We start from the raw sequence: 15490 nt of genomic DNA, 5'->3' as shown, positions 1-15490 counted from the left end.
TCAGAGTTTATGATGATAACAATTGAGATTAGAGGATTTTAGCATTATAAAATCTGTGGAGATATGGAGGTATATGCACCAACAGCTAATACTAGAGCATCAGGTAAAAATCCCTCTTTTAGACAGAAACAAACACTAGATGAGCCAGCTTATCTGCTTCAGAAGATACAATAACAAAAATGTACTGGCCAGGGGCAATTCTGCAGCAGGTGCATGAATACTCGGGCTTACAACAACCAATGGTGCCTGCTTTTTTATTTATTTTTTTGGGGGGGTGGGGGGCATATAACTTGCATAACGTAGGCATCCAATGCTATACAGGGCATATAGCTGGTATAAAGAGCACTACAGGGCCTATGAATCAGATCTGGATTCTTTCTTGGACATAAAGCTTCAATAAATGGACCACACACCTGACCTGAGACCTCACATAGGTAGCTAGTTGGCGTAATGGGTGCTGCAGAGATAATATGGCTGTGGTGAACAAGCGTCTGAACTGAGTTCCCAGTTATTGATCAGAGTAAGGTACATACTCATATGATTACAGCTGAACCTCACAAGCTCAGGGTGAATACGCTTTGCATCAAATAAAAGAAACAAATCATGTTTGTTAAAGCCCTACATTAACTAGAGACAACTAGTTTGAATGTTCTTCTATATACTGGTTTTGACACTAAACTGCAGTGCACTGCACAGAATATCTCTACTATTTAGTTCCATGTTTTCCTCCATAAAATATACATGAAGGCAATTTAATCACACATTTTTAATTCTGTTTTCATGGATACAGAGGTTTTTTTTATAGATCAGTTTGTAAGGTAAAAATACCTCTGCATCAATCAAAAAAAAATTAAAAACTTACAAGAAACACATAGTAATCAGACACAGGTAAGCACGGCTAACAGAATAAAATTCCAGTTTAAAATGAATTTGTATTCCATTTGAATCTAAATTATTTTCTCCATCATGAACCTGCTTTTCAAAGATTTTAAATGAATTACTTGCTTCAGCTGCCCTTGAATACTTTCCAATTCCTTCTTCAATTCTTCTGCATACCACTTTTCCTCCTGGAAAGCAAACAAAAAAAAAATATGAGATATGAGTGTGTTTGAATGACCAACAATAAAAAGTACAATTTATATTACAAAACCTAAATAAAGAACAGTAGATACGGGACATTAACAAGACGAAAGATGCTCAAGTTAAATTGCACATGCAAATAGGCAAAGAAGACCTGACCTTAAGTGATGCTTGCAAGTCTTGGACTTCTTGTTTAAGGTAGAGAACTTCCTCTCTGTGTAAAAACAAAACAAATAGTAGTTTTAGCAGGGAAATATGCATTTGTAATGGAATTTATATACCATCCAATTGAAGATAAAAAACATATTTTCTACTTTTCTAGTCATAATATTTCATCATAGCTTGAATTATTGGTTATATAGTCTTGAATAGATACAAATTCCCAGAAACCTTTGCACACCACCTCCTGTATGCTTCTGTACATGGTTTCCTGCTGAGGGAGCTGCAATGTTTTTGACTCCTGAGCGGGACTTTAACCTTTGCAGGGTATAAACACATAGGGGTCGATTCCATTCCTTAGAAAAACAACTGATTTATTTACAAAAATTCTCATAGTTTTTCAAAATGATAGAAATCACTCCCATAGTTAGCTAGGATAAGCTATGCAAAAAACATAATTTATGTAAGAACTTACCTGATAACTTCATTTCTTTCATATTGGCAAGAGTCCATGAGCTATTGATGTATGGGATATACAATCCTACCAGGTGGGGCAAAGTTTCCCAAACCTCAAAATGCCTATAAATACACCCCTCACCACACCCACAATTCAGTTTAACGATTTGCCAAGTAGTGGGGTGATAAAATAAGGATTTAAAAAGCATACAAAAAGAGGAACTGGAAATCTAAATTGTGCTTTTATACAAAAATCATAACCACCATAAAAATAGGGTGGGCCTCATGGACTCTTGCCAATATGAAAGAAATTAATTTATCAGGTAAGTTCTTGCATAAATTATGTTTTCTTTCATGTAATTGGCAAGAGTCCATGAGCTAGTGACATATGGGATAGAAATACCCAAGATGTGGAAGTCCACAAAAGAGTAACTAGAGAGGGAGGGATATAATAATAACAGCTAATTCAGCTGAAAAAATGAAATCCAAACAAATATAAGTCTTTCTTAAAAACATAAATCATAAGCAGAAGAATCAAACTGAGACAGCTGTCTGAAGAACTTTTCTACCAAAGACTGCTTCTGCAGAAGCAAATACATCAAAATGGTAGAATTTAGTAAATGTATGCAAAGAAGACCAAGTTGCTGCTTTGCAAATCTGATCAACTGAAGCTTCATTCTTAAAAGCCCAAGAAGTGGCAACTGATCTAGTAGAATGAGCTGTAATTCTCTGAGGCGGAGACTGACCCGCCTCCAAATAAGCCTTGTGAATCAAAAGCTTTAACCAAGATGCCAAAGAAATGGCAGAAGCTTTCTGGCTTTTCCTGGAACCAGAAAAGACAACAAATAGACTAGAAGTCTTTCTAAACTCCTTATTAGCTTTGATATAGTATTTCAAAGCTCTTACATCTAAAGAATGTAAAGATCTTTCAAGAGCATTCTTAGGATTAGGACACAAGGAAGGAACAACAATTTTCCTACTAATGTTGTTAGAATTCAAAACCTTAGGAAGAAATTTAAACAAAGTCCGCAAAACAGCTGTATCCTGATAAAAAAATTAGAGAAGGAGACTCACAAGAGAGAGCAGACAGTTCAGAAACTCTTCTAGCAGAAGAGATGGCCAAAAGGAACAAAACTTTCCAAGAAAGTAGTTTAATATCCAAAGAATGCATAGGCTCAAAAGGAGGAGCCTGCAAAATCTTTAAAACCAAATTAAGACTCAAAGGAGGAGAAATAGACTTAATAACAGGCTTGATACAGACCAACGCCTGAACAAAACAATGAATATCAGGAAGTTTAGCAATATTTCTATGAAATAAAACAGAAAGAGCAGAGATGTGTCCCTTCAAAGAACTTGCAGACAAACCCTTATCCAAACCATCCTGAAGAAATTGTAAAATTCTAGGAATTCTAAAAGAATGCCAAGAGAATTTATGAGAAGTACACCAAGAAAACATAATTTATGCTTACCTGATAAATTTATTTCTCTTGTAGTGTAGTCAGTCCACGGGTCATCCATTACTTATGGAATATATCTCTTCCTAACAGGAAGCTGCAAGAGGATCACCCAGCAGAGCTGCTACATAGCTCCTCCCCTCACATGTCATATTCAGTCATTCGACCAAAGCAGACGAGAAAGGAGAAACCATAGGGTGCAGTGGTGACTGGACTTTAATTAAAACAGAATTTATGTTTACCTGATAAATTACTTTCTCCAACGGTGTGTCCGGTCCACGGCGTCATCCTTACTTGTGGGATATTCTCCTCCCCAACAGGAAATGGCAAAGAGCCCAGCAAAGCTGGTCACATGATCCCTCCTAGGCTCCGCCTTCCCCAGTCATTCGACCGACGTAAAGGAGGAATATTTGCATAGGAGAAATCATATGATACCGTGGTGACTGTAGTTAAAGAAAATAAAATTATCAGACCTGATTAAAAAACCAGGGCGGGCCGTGGACCGGACACACCGTTGGAGAAAGTAATTTATCAGGTAAACATAAATTCTGTTTTCTCCAACATAGGTGTGTCCGGTCCACGGCGTCATCCTTACTTGTGGGAACCAATACCAAAGCTTTAGGACACGGATGAAGGGAGGGAGCAAATCAGGTCACCTAGATGGAAGGCACCACGGCTTGCAAAACCTTTCTCCCAAAAATAGCCTCAGAAGAAGCAAAAGTATCAAATTTGTAAAATTTTGTAAAAGTGTGCAGTGAAGACCAAGTCGCTGCCTTACATATCTGATCAACAGAAGCCTCGTTCTTGAAGGCCCACGTGGAAGCCACAGCCCTAGTAGAATGAGCTGTGATTCTTTCAGGAGGCTGCCGTCCGGCAGTCTCGTAAGCCAATCTGATGATGCTTTTAATCCAAAAAGAGAGAGAGGTAGAAGTTGCTTTTTGACCTCTCCTTTTACCAGAATAAACAACAAACAAAGAAGATGTTTGTCTAAAATCCTTTGTAGCATCTAAATAGAATTTTAGAGCACGAACTACATCCAAATTGTGCAACAAACGTTCCTTCTTTGAAACTGGATTCGGACACAAAGAAGGCACGACTATCTCCTGGTTAATGTTTTTGTTAGAAACCACTTTCGGAAGAAAACCAGGTTTAGTACGTAAAACCACCTTATCTGCATGGAACACCAGATAAGGAGGAGAACACTGCAGAGCAGATAATTCTGAAACTCTTCTAGCAGAAGAAATTGCAACCAAAAACAAAACTTTCCAAGATAATAACTTAATATCAACGGAATGTAAGGGTTCAAACGGAACCCCCTGAAGAACTGAAAGAACTAAATTGAGACTCCAAGGAGGAGTCAAATGTTTGTAAACAGGCTTGATTCTAACCAGAGCCTGAACAAAGGCTTGAACATCTGGCACAGCTGCCAGCTTTTTGTGAAGTAACACAGACAAGGCAGAAATCTGTCCCTTCAAAGAACTTGCAGATAATCCTTTCTCCAAACCTTCTTGAAGAAAGGATAGAATCTTAGGAATTTTTACCTTGTCCCAAGGGAATCCTTTAGATTCACACCAACAGATATATTTTTTCCATATTTTGTGGTAGATTTTTCTAGTTACAGGCTTTCTGGCCTGAACAAGAGTATCAATGACAGAATCTGAGAACCCTCGCTTTGATAAGATCAAGCGTTCAATCTCCAAGCAGTCAGTTGGAGTGAGACCAGATTCGGATGTTCGAACGGACCTTGAACAAGAAGGTCTCGTCTCAAAGGTAGCTTCCATGGTGGAGCCGATGACATATTCACCAGGTCTGCATACCAAGTCCTGCGTGGCCACGCAGGAGCTATCAAGATCACCGATGCCCTCTCCTGATTGATCCTGGCTACCAGCCTGGGGATGAGAGGAAACGGCGGGAATACATAAGCTAGTTTGAAGGTCCAAGGTGCTACTAGTGCATCTACTAGAGTCGCCTTGGGATCCCTGGATCTGGACCCGTAGCAAGGAACCTTGAAGTTCTGACGAGAGGCCATCAGATCCATGTCTGGAATGCCCCACAATTGAGTAATTTGGGCAAAGATTACCGGATGGAGTTCCCACTCCCCCGGATGAAATGTCTGACGACTCAGAAAATCCGCTTCCCAATTTTCCACTCCTGGGATGTGGATTGCAGACAAGTGGCAGGAGTGAGTCTCCGCTCATTGAATGATTTTGGTCACTTCTTCCATCGCCAGGGAACTCCTTGTTCCCCCCTGATGGTTGATGTACGCAACAGTCGTCATGTTGTCTGATTGAAACCGTATGAACTTGGCCTTTGCTAGCTGAGGCCAAGCCTTGAGAGCATTGAATATCGCTCTCAGTTCCAGAATATTTATCGGGAGAAGAGATTCTTCCCGAGACCAAAGACCCTGAGCTTTCAGGGGTCCCCAGACCGCGCCCCAGCCCACCAGACTGGCGTCGGTCGTGACAATGACCCACTCTGGTCTGAGGAAGCTCATCCCCTGTGACAGGTTGTCCAGGGACAGCCACCAACGGAGTGAATCTCTGGTCCTCTGATCTACTTGTATCGTCGGAGACAAGTCTGTATAGTCCCCATTCCACTGACTGAGCATGCACAGTTGTAATGGTCTTAGATGAATTCGCGCAAAAGGAACTATGTCCATTGCCGCTACCATCAAACCTATTACTTCCATGCACTGCGCTATGGAAGGAAGAGGAACAGAATGAAGTATTTGACAAGAGTTTAGAAGTTTTGATTTTCTGGCCTCTGTCAGAAAAATCCTCATTTCTAAGGAGTCTATTATTGTTCCCAAGAAGGGAACCCTTGTTGACGGAGATAGCGAACTTTTTTCTACGTTCACTTTCCACCCGTGAGATCTGAGAAAGGCCAGGACAATGTCCGTGTGAGCCTTTGCTTGTGGAAGGGACGACGCTTGAATCAGAATGTCGTCCAAGTAAGGTACTACTGCAATGCCCCTTGGTCTTAGCACCGCTAGAAGGGACCCTAGTACCTTTGTGAAAATTCTTGGAGCAGTGGCTAATCCGAACGGAAGTGCCACAAACTGGTAATGCTTGTCCAGGAATGCGAACCTTAGGAACCGATGATGTTCCTTGTGGATAGGAATATGTAGATACGCATCCTTTAAATCCACCGTGGTCATGAATTGACCTTCCTGGATGGAAGGAAGAATTGTTCGAATGGTTTCCATTTTGAACGATGGAACCTTGAGAAACTTGTTTAGGATCTTGAGATCTAAGATTGGTCTGAATGTTCCCTCTTTTTTGGGAACTACGAACAGATTGGAGTAGAACCCCATCCCTTGTTCTCCTAATGGAACAGGATGAATCACTCCCATTTTTAACAGGTCTTCTACACAATGTAAGAATGCCTGTTTTTTTATGAGGTCTGAAGACAATTGAGACCTGTGGAACCTCCCCCTTGGGGGAAGCCCCTTGAATTCCAGAAGATAACCTTGGGAGTCTATTTCTAGTGCCCAAGGATCCAGAACATCTCTTGCCCAAGCCTGAGCGAAGAGAGAGAGTCTGCCCCCCACCAGATCCGGTCCCGGATCGGGGGCCAACATCTCATGCTGTCTTGGTAGCAGTGGCAGGTTTCTTGGCCTGCTTTCCTTTGTTCCAGTCTTGCATTGGCCTCCAGGCTGGCTTGGCTTGAGAAGTATTACCCTCTTGCTTAGAGGACGTAGCACTTGGGGCTGGTCCGTTTCTGCGAAAGGGACGAAAATTAGGTTTATTTTTGGCTTTGAAAGACCTATCCTGAGGAAGGGCGTGGCCCTTGCCCCCAGTGATATCAGAGATAATCTCTTTCAAGTCAGGGCCAAACAGCGTTTTCCCCTTGAAAGGAATGTTAAGCAATTTGTTCTTGGAAGACGCATCCGCTGACCAAGATTTTAGCCAAAGCGCTCTGCGCGCCACAATAGCAAAACCAGAATTTTTCGCCGCTAACCTAGCCAATTGCAAAGTGGCGTCTAGGGTGAAAGAATTAGCCAATTTGAGAGCATGAATTCTGTCCATAATCTCCTCATAAGAAGAAGAATTATTATTGAGCGCCTTTTCTAGTTCATCGAACCAGAAACACGCTGCTGTAGTGACAGGAACAATGCATGAAATTGGTTGTAGAAGGTAACCTTGCTGAACAAACATCTTTTTAAGCAAACCCTCTAATTTTTTATCCATAGGATCTTTGAAAGCACAACTATCTTCTATGGGTATAGTGGTGCGTTTGTTTAGAGTAGAAACCGCCCCCTCGACCTTGGGGACTGTCTGCCATAAGTCCTTTCTGGGGTCGACCATAGGAAACAATTTCTTAAATATGGGGGGAGGGACGAAAGGTATACCGGGCCTTTCCCATTCTTTATTTACAATGTCCGCCACCCGCTTGGGTATAGAAAAAGCTTCGTGGGGCCCCGGGACCTCTAGGAACTTGTCCATTTTACATAATTTCTCTGGAATGACCAAATTCTCACAATCATCCAGAGTAGATAACACCTCCTTAAGCAGAGCGCGGAGATGTTCCAATTTAAATTTAAATGTAATCACATCAGGTTCAGCTTGTTGAGAAATTTTCCCTGAATCTGAAATTTCTCCCTCAGACAAAACCTCCCTGGCCCCCTCAGACTGGTGTAGGGGCACTTCAGAACCAATATCATCAGCGTCCTCATGCTCTTCAGTATTTTCTAAAACAGAGCAGTCGCGCTTTCGCTGATAAGTGGGCATTTTGGCTAAAATGTTTTTGATAGAATTATCCATTACAGCCGTTAATTGTTGCATAGTAAGGAGTATTGGCGCACTAGATGTACTAGGGGCCTCCTGTGTGGGCAAGACTGGTGTAGACGAAGGAGGGGATGATGCAGTACCATGCTTACTCCCCTCACTTGAGGAATCATCTTGGGCATCATTTTCTCTAAATTTTGTGTCACATAAATCACATCTATTTAAATGAGAAGGAACCTTGGCTTCCCCACATACAGAACACAGTCTATCTGGTAGTTCAGACATGTTAAACAGGCATAAACTTGATAACAAAGTACAAAAAACGTTTTAAAATAAAACCGTTACTGTCACTTTAAATTTTAAACTGGGTGATCCTCTTGCAGCTTCCTGTTAGGAAGAGATATATTCCATAAGTAATGGATGCCCCGTGGACTGACTACACTTAACAAGAGAAATATAGGTTTTCCACACCCGATAATAAATCTTCCAAGAAACAGATTTACGAGCCTGTAGCATAGTATTAATCACTGAGTCAGATAAAACCTCTATGACTAAGCACTAAGCATTCAATTTCTATACCTTCAAATTTAGCGATTTGAGATCATGATGAAAAAACGGCCCTTGAGACAGAAGGTATGGCCTTAAAGGAATTGGCCAAGGATTGCAACTGGACATCCGGACAAGATCTGCATACCAAAACCTGTGAGGCCATGTTGGCGCTATCAGAAACACATGCGATTGTTCCATTATGATCTTGGAGATCACCCTTGGAAGGAGAACTAGAGGCGGCAAAATGTAATCAGGTTGGTAAAACCAAGGAACTGCTAACGCACCCACCATCTCCGCCTGAGGATCCCTGGACCTGGAAAGGTACCTGGGAAGCTTCTTGTTTAGATGGAACGCCATCAGATCTATTTCGGGAAGACCCCACATCTGTACAATCTGATAAAATACATCTGGATGGAGAGACCACTCCCCTGGATGTAAGGACTGGCGGCTGAGGTAATCCGCTTCCCAATTGTCTACACCTGGAATATGTATTGCAGAAATTAGACAGGAATTAGATTCCACCCAAGGCAGTATCCGAGATATTTCTTTCTAAAGGACTGCGAGTCCCCCCCTGATGATTGACATATGCCACAGTTGTGATATTGTCTGTTTGAAAATGAATAAATGATTCTCTCTTTAATAGAGGCCAAGCCTGAAGAGTCCTGAAAATAGTTCTAAAAACATAATTTATGCTTACCTGATAAATTTATTTCTCTTGTAGTGTATCCAGTCCACGGATCATCCATTACTTGTGGGATATTCTCCTTCCCAACAGGAAGTTGCAAGAGGATCACCCACAGCAGAGCTGCTATATAGCTCCTCCCCTCACTGCCATATCCAGTCATTCGACCGAAACAAGACGAGAAAGGAGAAAACATAGGGTGCAGTGGTGACTGTAGTTTAATTAAAATTTAGACCTGCCTTAAAAGGACAGGGCGGCCGTGGACTGGATACACTACAAGAGAAATAAATTTATCAGGTAAGCATAAATTATGTTTTCTCTTGTTAAGTGTATCCAGTCCACGGATCATCCATTACTTGTGGGATACCAATACCAAAGCTAAAGTACAACGGATGATGGGAGGGACAAGGCAGGGAACTTAAACGGAAGGAACCACTGCCTGTAGAACCTTTCTCCCAAAAACAGCCTCCGAAGAAGCAAAAGTGTCAAATTTGTAAAATTTTGAAAAGGTGTGAAGCGAAGACCAAGTCGCAGCCTTGCAAATCTGTTCAACAGAGGCCTCATTTTTAAAGGCCCAGGTGGAAGCCACAGCTCTAGTAGAATGAGCTGTAATCCTTTCAGGGGGCTGCTGTCCAACAGTCTCATAGGCTAAGCATATTATGCTCCGAAGCCAAAAGGAGAGAGAGGATGCCGAAGCTTTTTGACCTCTCCTCTGCCCAGAGTAAACGACAAACAGGGCAGATGTTTGACGAAAATCTTTAGTAGCCTGTAAGTAAAACTTCAAGGCACGGACTACGTCCAGATTATGCAAAAGGCGTTCCTTCTTTGAAGAAGGATTAGGACACAATGATGGAACAACAATCTCTTGATTGATATTCCTGTTAGAAACCACCTTAGGTAAAAACCCAGGTTTGGTACGCAGAACTACCTTGTCTGAATGAAAAATCAGGTAAGGAGAATCACAATGTAAGGCAGATAACTCAGAGACTCTTCAAGCCGAGGAAATAGCCATCAAAAACAGAACTTTCCAAGATAAAAGTTTAATATCAATGGAATGAAGGGGTTCAAACGGAACTCCCTGAAGAACTTTAAGAACCAAGTTTAAGCTCCACGGGGGAGCAACAGTTTTAAACACAGGCTTAATCCTAACCAAAGCCTGACAAAATGCCTGGACGTATGGAACTTCTGCCAGACACTTGTGCAAAAGAATAGACAGAGCAGAGATCTGTCCTTTTAAAGAACTAGCTGATAAGCCTTTGTCCAAACCCTCTTGGAGAAAGGACAATATCCTAGGAATCCTAACCTTACTCCATGACTAACTCTTGGATTCACACCAATAAAGATATTTACGCCATATCTTATGGTAGATTTTCTTGGTGACAGGCTTCCGAGCCTGTATAAAGGTATCAATGACTGACTCGGAGAAGCGACGCCTTGATAGAATCAAGCGTTCAATCTCCATGCAGTCAGTCTCAGAGAAAGTAGATTTGGATGATTGAAAGGACCTTGTATTAGAAGGTCCTGCCTCAGAGGCAGAGTCCATGGTGGAAGAGATGACATGTCCACTAGGTCTGCATACCAGGTCCTGCGTGGCCACGCAGGCGCTATCAGAATCACCGATGCTCTCTCCTGTTTGATTTTGGCAATCAGTCGAGGGAGCAGAGGAAACGGTGGAAACACATAGGCCAGGTTGAAGAACCAAGGAGCTGCTAGAGCATTTATCAGCGTTGCTCCCGGGTCCCTGGACCTGGATCCGTAACAAGGAAGCTTGGCGTTCTGGCGAGACGCCATGAGATCCAGTTCTGGTTTGCCCCAACGATGGACCAGTTGAGCAAACACCTCCGGATGGAGTTCCCACTTCCCCGGATGAAAAGTCTGACGACTTAGAAAATCCGCCTCCCAGTTCTCTACGCCTGGGATGTGGATCGCTGACAGGTGGCAAGAGTGAGACTCTGCCCAGCGAATTATCTTGGAGACTTCTAACATCGCTAGGGAACTCCTGGTTCCCCCTTGATGGTTGATGTAAGCCACAGTCGTGATGTTGTCCGACTGAAATCTGATGAACCTCAGTGTTGCTAACTGAGGCCAAGCTAGAAGAGCCTTGAATCTTGCTCTTAACTCCAGAATATTTATTGGGAGGAGTTTCTCCTCCTGAGTCCACGATCCCTGAGCCTTCAGGGAGTTCCAGACTGCGCCCCAACCTAGAAGGCTGGCATCTGTTGTTACAATCGTCCAATCTGGCCTTCGAAAGGTCATGCCCTTGGACAGATGGACCTGAGAAAGCCACAAGAGAAGAGAATCTCTGGTCTCTTGATCCAGATTTAGTAGAGGGGACAAATCTGAGTAATCCCCATTCCACTGACTTAGCATGCATAATTGCAGCGGTCTGAGATGCAGGCGCGCAAATAACACAATGTCCATTGCCGCTACCATTAAGCCGATTACTTCCATGCACTGAGCCACTGACGGGCGTGGAATGGAATGAAGGACACGGCAAGCATTTAGAAGTTTTGATAACCTGGACTCCGTCAGGTAAATTTTCATCTCTACAGAATCTATAAGAGTCCCTAGGAAGGAGACTCTTGTGAGTGGTGATAGAGAACTTTTCCACGTTCACTTTCCACCCATGCGACCTCAGAAATGCCAGAACTATCTCTGTATGAGACTTGGCAATTTGAAAGCTTGACGCCTGTATCAGGATGTCGTCTAGATACGGAGCCACCGCTATGCCTCGCGGTCTTAGAACCGCCAGAAGTGAGCCCAGAACCTTTGTAAAAATTCTCGGGGCAGTGGCCAACCCGAAGGGAAGAGCTACAAATTGGTAATGCCTGTCTAGAAAGGCAAACCTTAGGAACCGATGATGATCTTTGTGAATCGGTATGTGAAGGTAGGCATCCTTTAAGTCCACTGTGGTCATGTACTGACCCTCTTGGATCATGGGTAGGATGGTCCGAATAGTTTCCATTTTGAATGATGGAACTCTGAGGAATTTGTTTAAGATCTTTAGATCCAAGATTGGTCTGAAGGTTCCCTCTTTCTTGGGAACCACAAACAGATTTGAATAAAATCCCTGTCCTTGTTCCGTCCGCGGAACTGGATGGATCACTCCCATTACTAGGAGGTCTTGCACACAGCTTAGGAATGCCTCTTTCTTTATCTGGTTTGCTGATAACCTTGAAAGATGAAATCTCCCTTGTGGAGGAGAAGCTTTGAAGTCCAGAAGATATCCCTGAGATATGATCTCCAACGCCCAGGGATCCTGAACATCTCTTGCCCACGCCTGGGCGAAGAGAGAAAGTCTGCCCCCCACTAGATCCGTTTCCGGATAGGGGGCCATTCATTCATGCTGTCTTGGGGGCAGCAGCAGGCTTTCTGCTTGCCCTTGTTCCAGGACTGGTTAGGTTTCCAGGCCTGTCTGGAATGAGCAACAGTTCCCTCTTGTTTTGAAGCGGAGGAAGTTGATGCTGCTCCTGCCTTGAAATTTCGAAAGGCACGAAAATTAGACTGTTTGGCCTTTGATTTGGCCCTGTCCTGAGGAAGGGTATGACCCTTGCCTCCAGTAATGTCAGCAATAATTTCCTTCAAGCCAGGCCCGAATAAGGTCTGCCCCTTGAAAGGAATGTTGAGTAATTTAGACTTTGAAGTCACGTCAGCTGACCAGGATTTAAGCCATAGCACCCTACGCGCTTGGATGGCGAATCCGGAATTCTTAGCCGTTAGTTTAGTCAAATGAACAATGGCATCAGAAACAAATGAGTTAGCTAGCTTAAGCGTTCTAAGCTTGTCAATAATTTCATTCAATGGAGCTGTCTGGATGGCCTCTTCCAGGGCCTCAAACCAGAATGCCGCCGCCGCAGCAGTGACAGGCGCAATGTATGCAAGGGGCTGTAAAATAAAACCTTGTTGAATAAACATTTTCTTAAGGTAACCCTCCAATTTTTTATCCATTGGATCTGAAAAAGCACAACTGTCCTTAACCGGGATAGTGGTACGCTTTGCTAAAGTAGAAACTGCTCCCTCCACCTTAGGGACCGTCTGCCATAAGTCCCGTGTAGTGGCGTCTATTGGAAACATTTTTCTAAATATAGGAGGTGGGGAAAAGGGCACACCGGGTCTATCCCACTCCTTGCTAATAATTTCTGTAAGCCTTTTAGGTATAGGAAAAACGTCAGTACACACCGGCACCGCATAGTATCTATCCAGCCTACACAATTTCTCTGGAATTGCAACTGTGTTACAGTCATTCAGAGCAGCTAATACCTCCCCAAGCAATACACGGAGGTTCTCAAGCTTAAATTTAAAATTAGAAATCTCTGAATCAGGTTTCCCCGAGTCAGAGATGTCACCCACAGACTGAAGCTCTCCGTCCTCATGTTCTGCATACTGTGACGCAGTATCAGACATGGCTCTAACAGCATTTGCGCGCTCTGTATCTCTCCTAACCCCAGAGCTATTGCGCTTGCCTCTTAATTCAGGCAATCTAGATAATACCTCTAACAGAGTATTATTCATGATTGCAGCCATGTCCTGCAAGGTAATCGCTATGGGCGTCCCTGATGTAATTGGCGCCATATTAGCGTGCGTCCCCTGAGCGGGAGGCGAAGGGTCTGACACGTGGGGAGAGTTAGTCGGCATAACTTCCCCCTCGACAGAACCCTCTGGTGATAATTCTTTTATAGATAAAGACTGATCTTTACTGTTTAAGGTGAAATCAATACATTTAGTACATATTCTCCTATGGGGCTCCACCATGGCTTTCAAACATAATGAACAAGTAGGTTCCTCTGTGTCAGACATGTTTAAACAGACTAGCAATGAGACTAGCAAGCTTGGAAAACACTTTAAAACAAGTTTACAAGCAATATAAAAAACGTTACTGCGCCTTTAAGAAACACAAATTTTCCCAAATTTTGAAATAACAGTGAAAAAATGCAGTTACACTAACGAAATTTTTACAGTGTATGTAATAAGTTAGCAGAGCATTGCACCCACTTGCAAATGGATGATTAACCCCTTAATACCAAAAACGGAATAACAAATGACAAAAATGTTTTTTAAACAGTCACAACAACTGCCACAGCTCTACTGTGGCTTTTTACCTCCCTCAATACGACTTTTGAAGCCTTTTGAGCCCTTCAGAGAAGTCCTGGATCATGCAGGAAGAAGCTGGATGTCTGTGTCTGTAATTTTTGCTGTGCAAAAAAACGCCAAAATAGGCCCCTCCCACTCATATTACAACAGTGGGAAGCCTCAGGGAACTGTTTCTAGGCAAAATTCAAGCCAGCAATGTGGAAAAAACTAGGCCCCAATAAGTTTTATCACCAAACATATGTAAAAAAACGATTAAACATGCCAGCAAACGTTTTAAAATACACTTTTATAAGAGTATGTATCTCTATTAATAAGCCTGATACCAGTCGCTATAACTGCATTTAAGGCTTTACTTACATTACTTCGGTATCAGCAGCATTTTCTAGCAAATTCCATCCCTAGAAAAATATTTTAACTGCACATACCTTATTACAGGAAAACCTGCACGCTATTCCCCCTCTGAAGTTACCTCACTCCTCAGAATATGTGAGAACAGCAAAGGATCTTAGTTACTTCTGCTAAGATCATAGAAAACGCAGGCAGATTCTTCTTCTAAATACTGCCTGAGATAAACAGTACACTCCGGTACCATTTAAAAATAACAAACTTTTGATTGAAGAAATAAACTAAGTATAAAACACCACAGTCCTCTTACGACCTCCATCTTAGTTGAGAGTTGCAAGAGAATGACTGGGTATGGCAGTGAGGGGAGGAGCTATATAGCAGCTCTGCTGTGGGTGATCCTCTTGCAACTTCCTGTTGGGAAGGAGAATATCCCACAAGTAATGGATGATCCGTGGACTGGATACACTTAACAAGAGAAATATTGATTGGTAACCTCGCCTCTTGAGGATTCCAAACTCCTTGTGCTGTAAGAGACCCCAGACAGCTCCCCAACCTGTCAGACTTGCATCTGTTGAAATCACAGTCCAGGAAGGACGAACAAAAGAGGCCCCTTGAAGAATCCGATGATGGTCCAACCACCAGGACAGAGAGAGTTGAATGTTAGGATTTAAGAATATTTAAGAATATCAACTGTGATATCCGAGTATAATCCCTGCACCATTGATTCAGCATACAAAGCTGCAGAGGTCTCATATGAAAACGAGCAAAGGGGATCGCGTCCGATGCTGCAGTCATGATACCTAAAACTTCCATGCACATAGCCACTGAAGGTTTCGATGGGCAGAAACCAATTTCATTCGTCTCTTGTCTGTTAAAGACAGAGTCATGGACCGCTGAATCTATCTGGAAACCTAAAAAGGTGATCTTTGACTGAGGAATCAAGAAAC

At 42.7% G+C, this 15490-nt stretch overlaps 1 protein-coding gene across 1 annotated transcript in view; it reads right to left on the bottom strand.

Moving 5' to 3' along the window:
* The window catches only part of EEA1 (early endosome antigen 1), a 643459-nt gene that overhangs the window by 511967 nt on the left and 116002 nt on the right, over nt 1–15490 (bottom strand). Inside the window, exons 4-5 of the mRNA XM_053719231.1 lie at nt 1240–1294; nt 1002–1067 (exon numbers count right to left, since the gene is read on the bottom strand). Coding sequence (XP_053575206.1) covers nt 1002–1067; nt 1240–1294 — 121 coding nt within the window. The remainder of the gene's footprint in view (nt 1–1001; nt 1068–1239; nt 1295–15490) is intronic.

This window comes from Bombina bombina, chromosome 6 (assembly GCF_027579735.1).
Source record: "Bombina bombina isolate aBomBom1 chromosome 6, aBomBom1.pri, whole genome shotgun sequence".
Taxonomy (NCBI): Eukaryota; Metazoa; Chordata; class Amphibia; order Anura; family Bombinatoridae; genus Bombina; species Bombina bombina.
The sequence above is the reverse complement of the archived record's forward strand: the minus strand, read 5'-3'. Positions and strand labels throughout refer to the sequence as shown.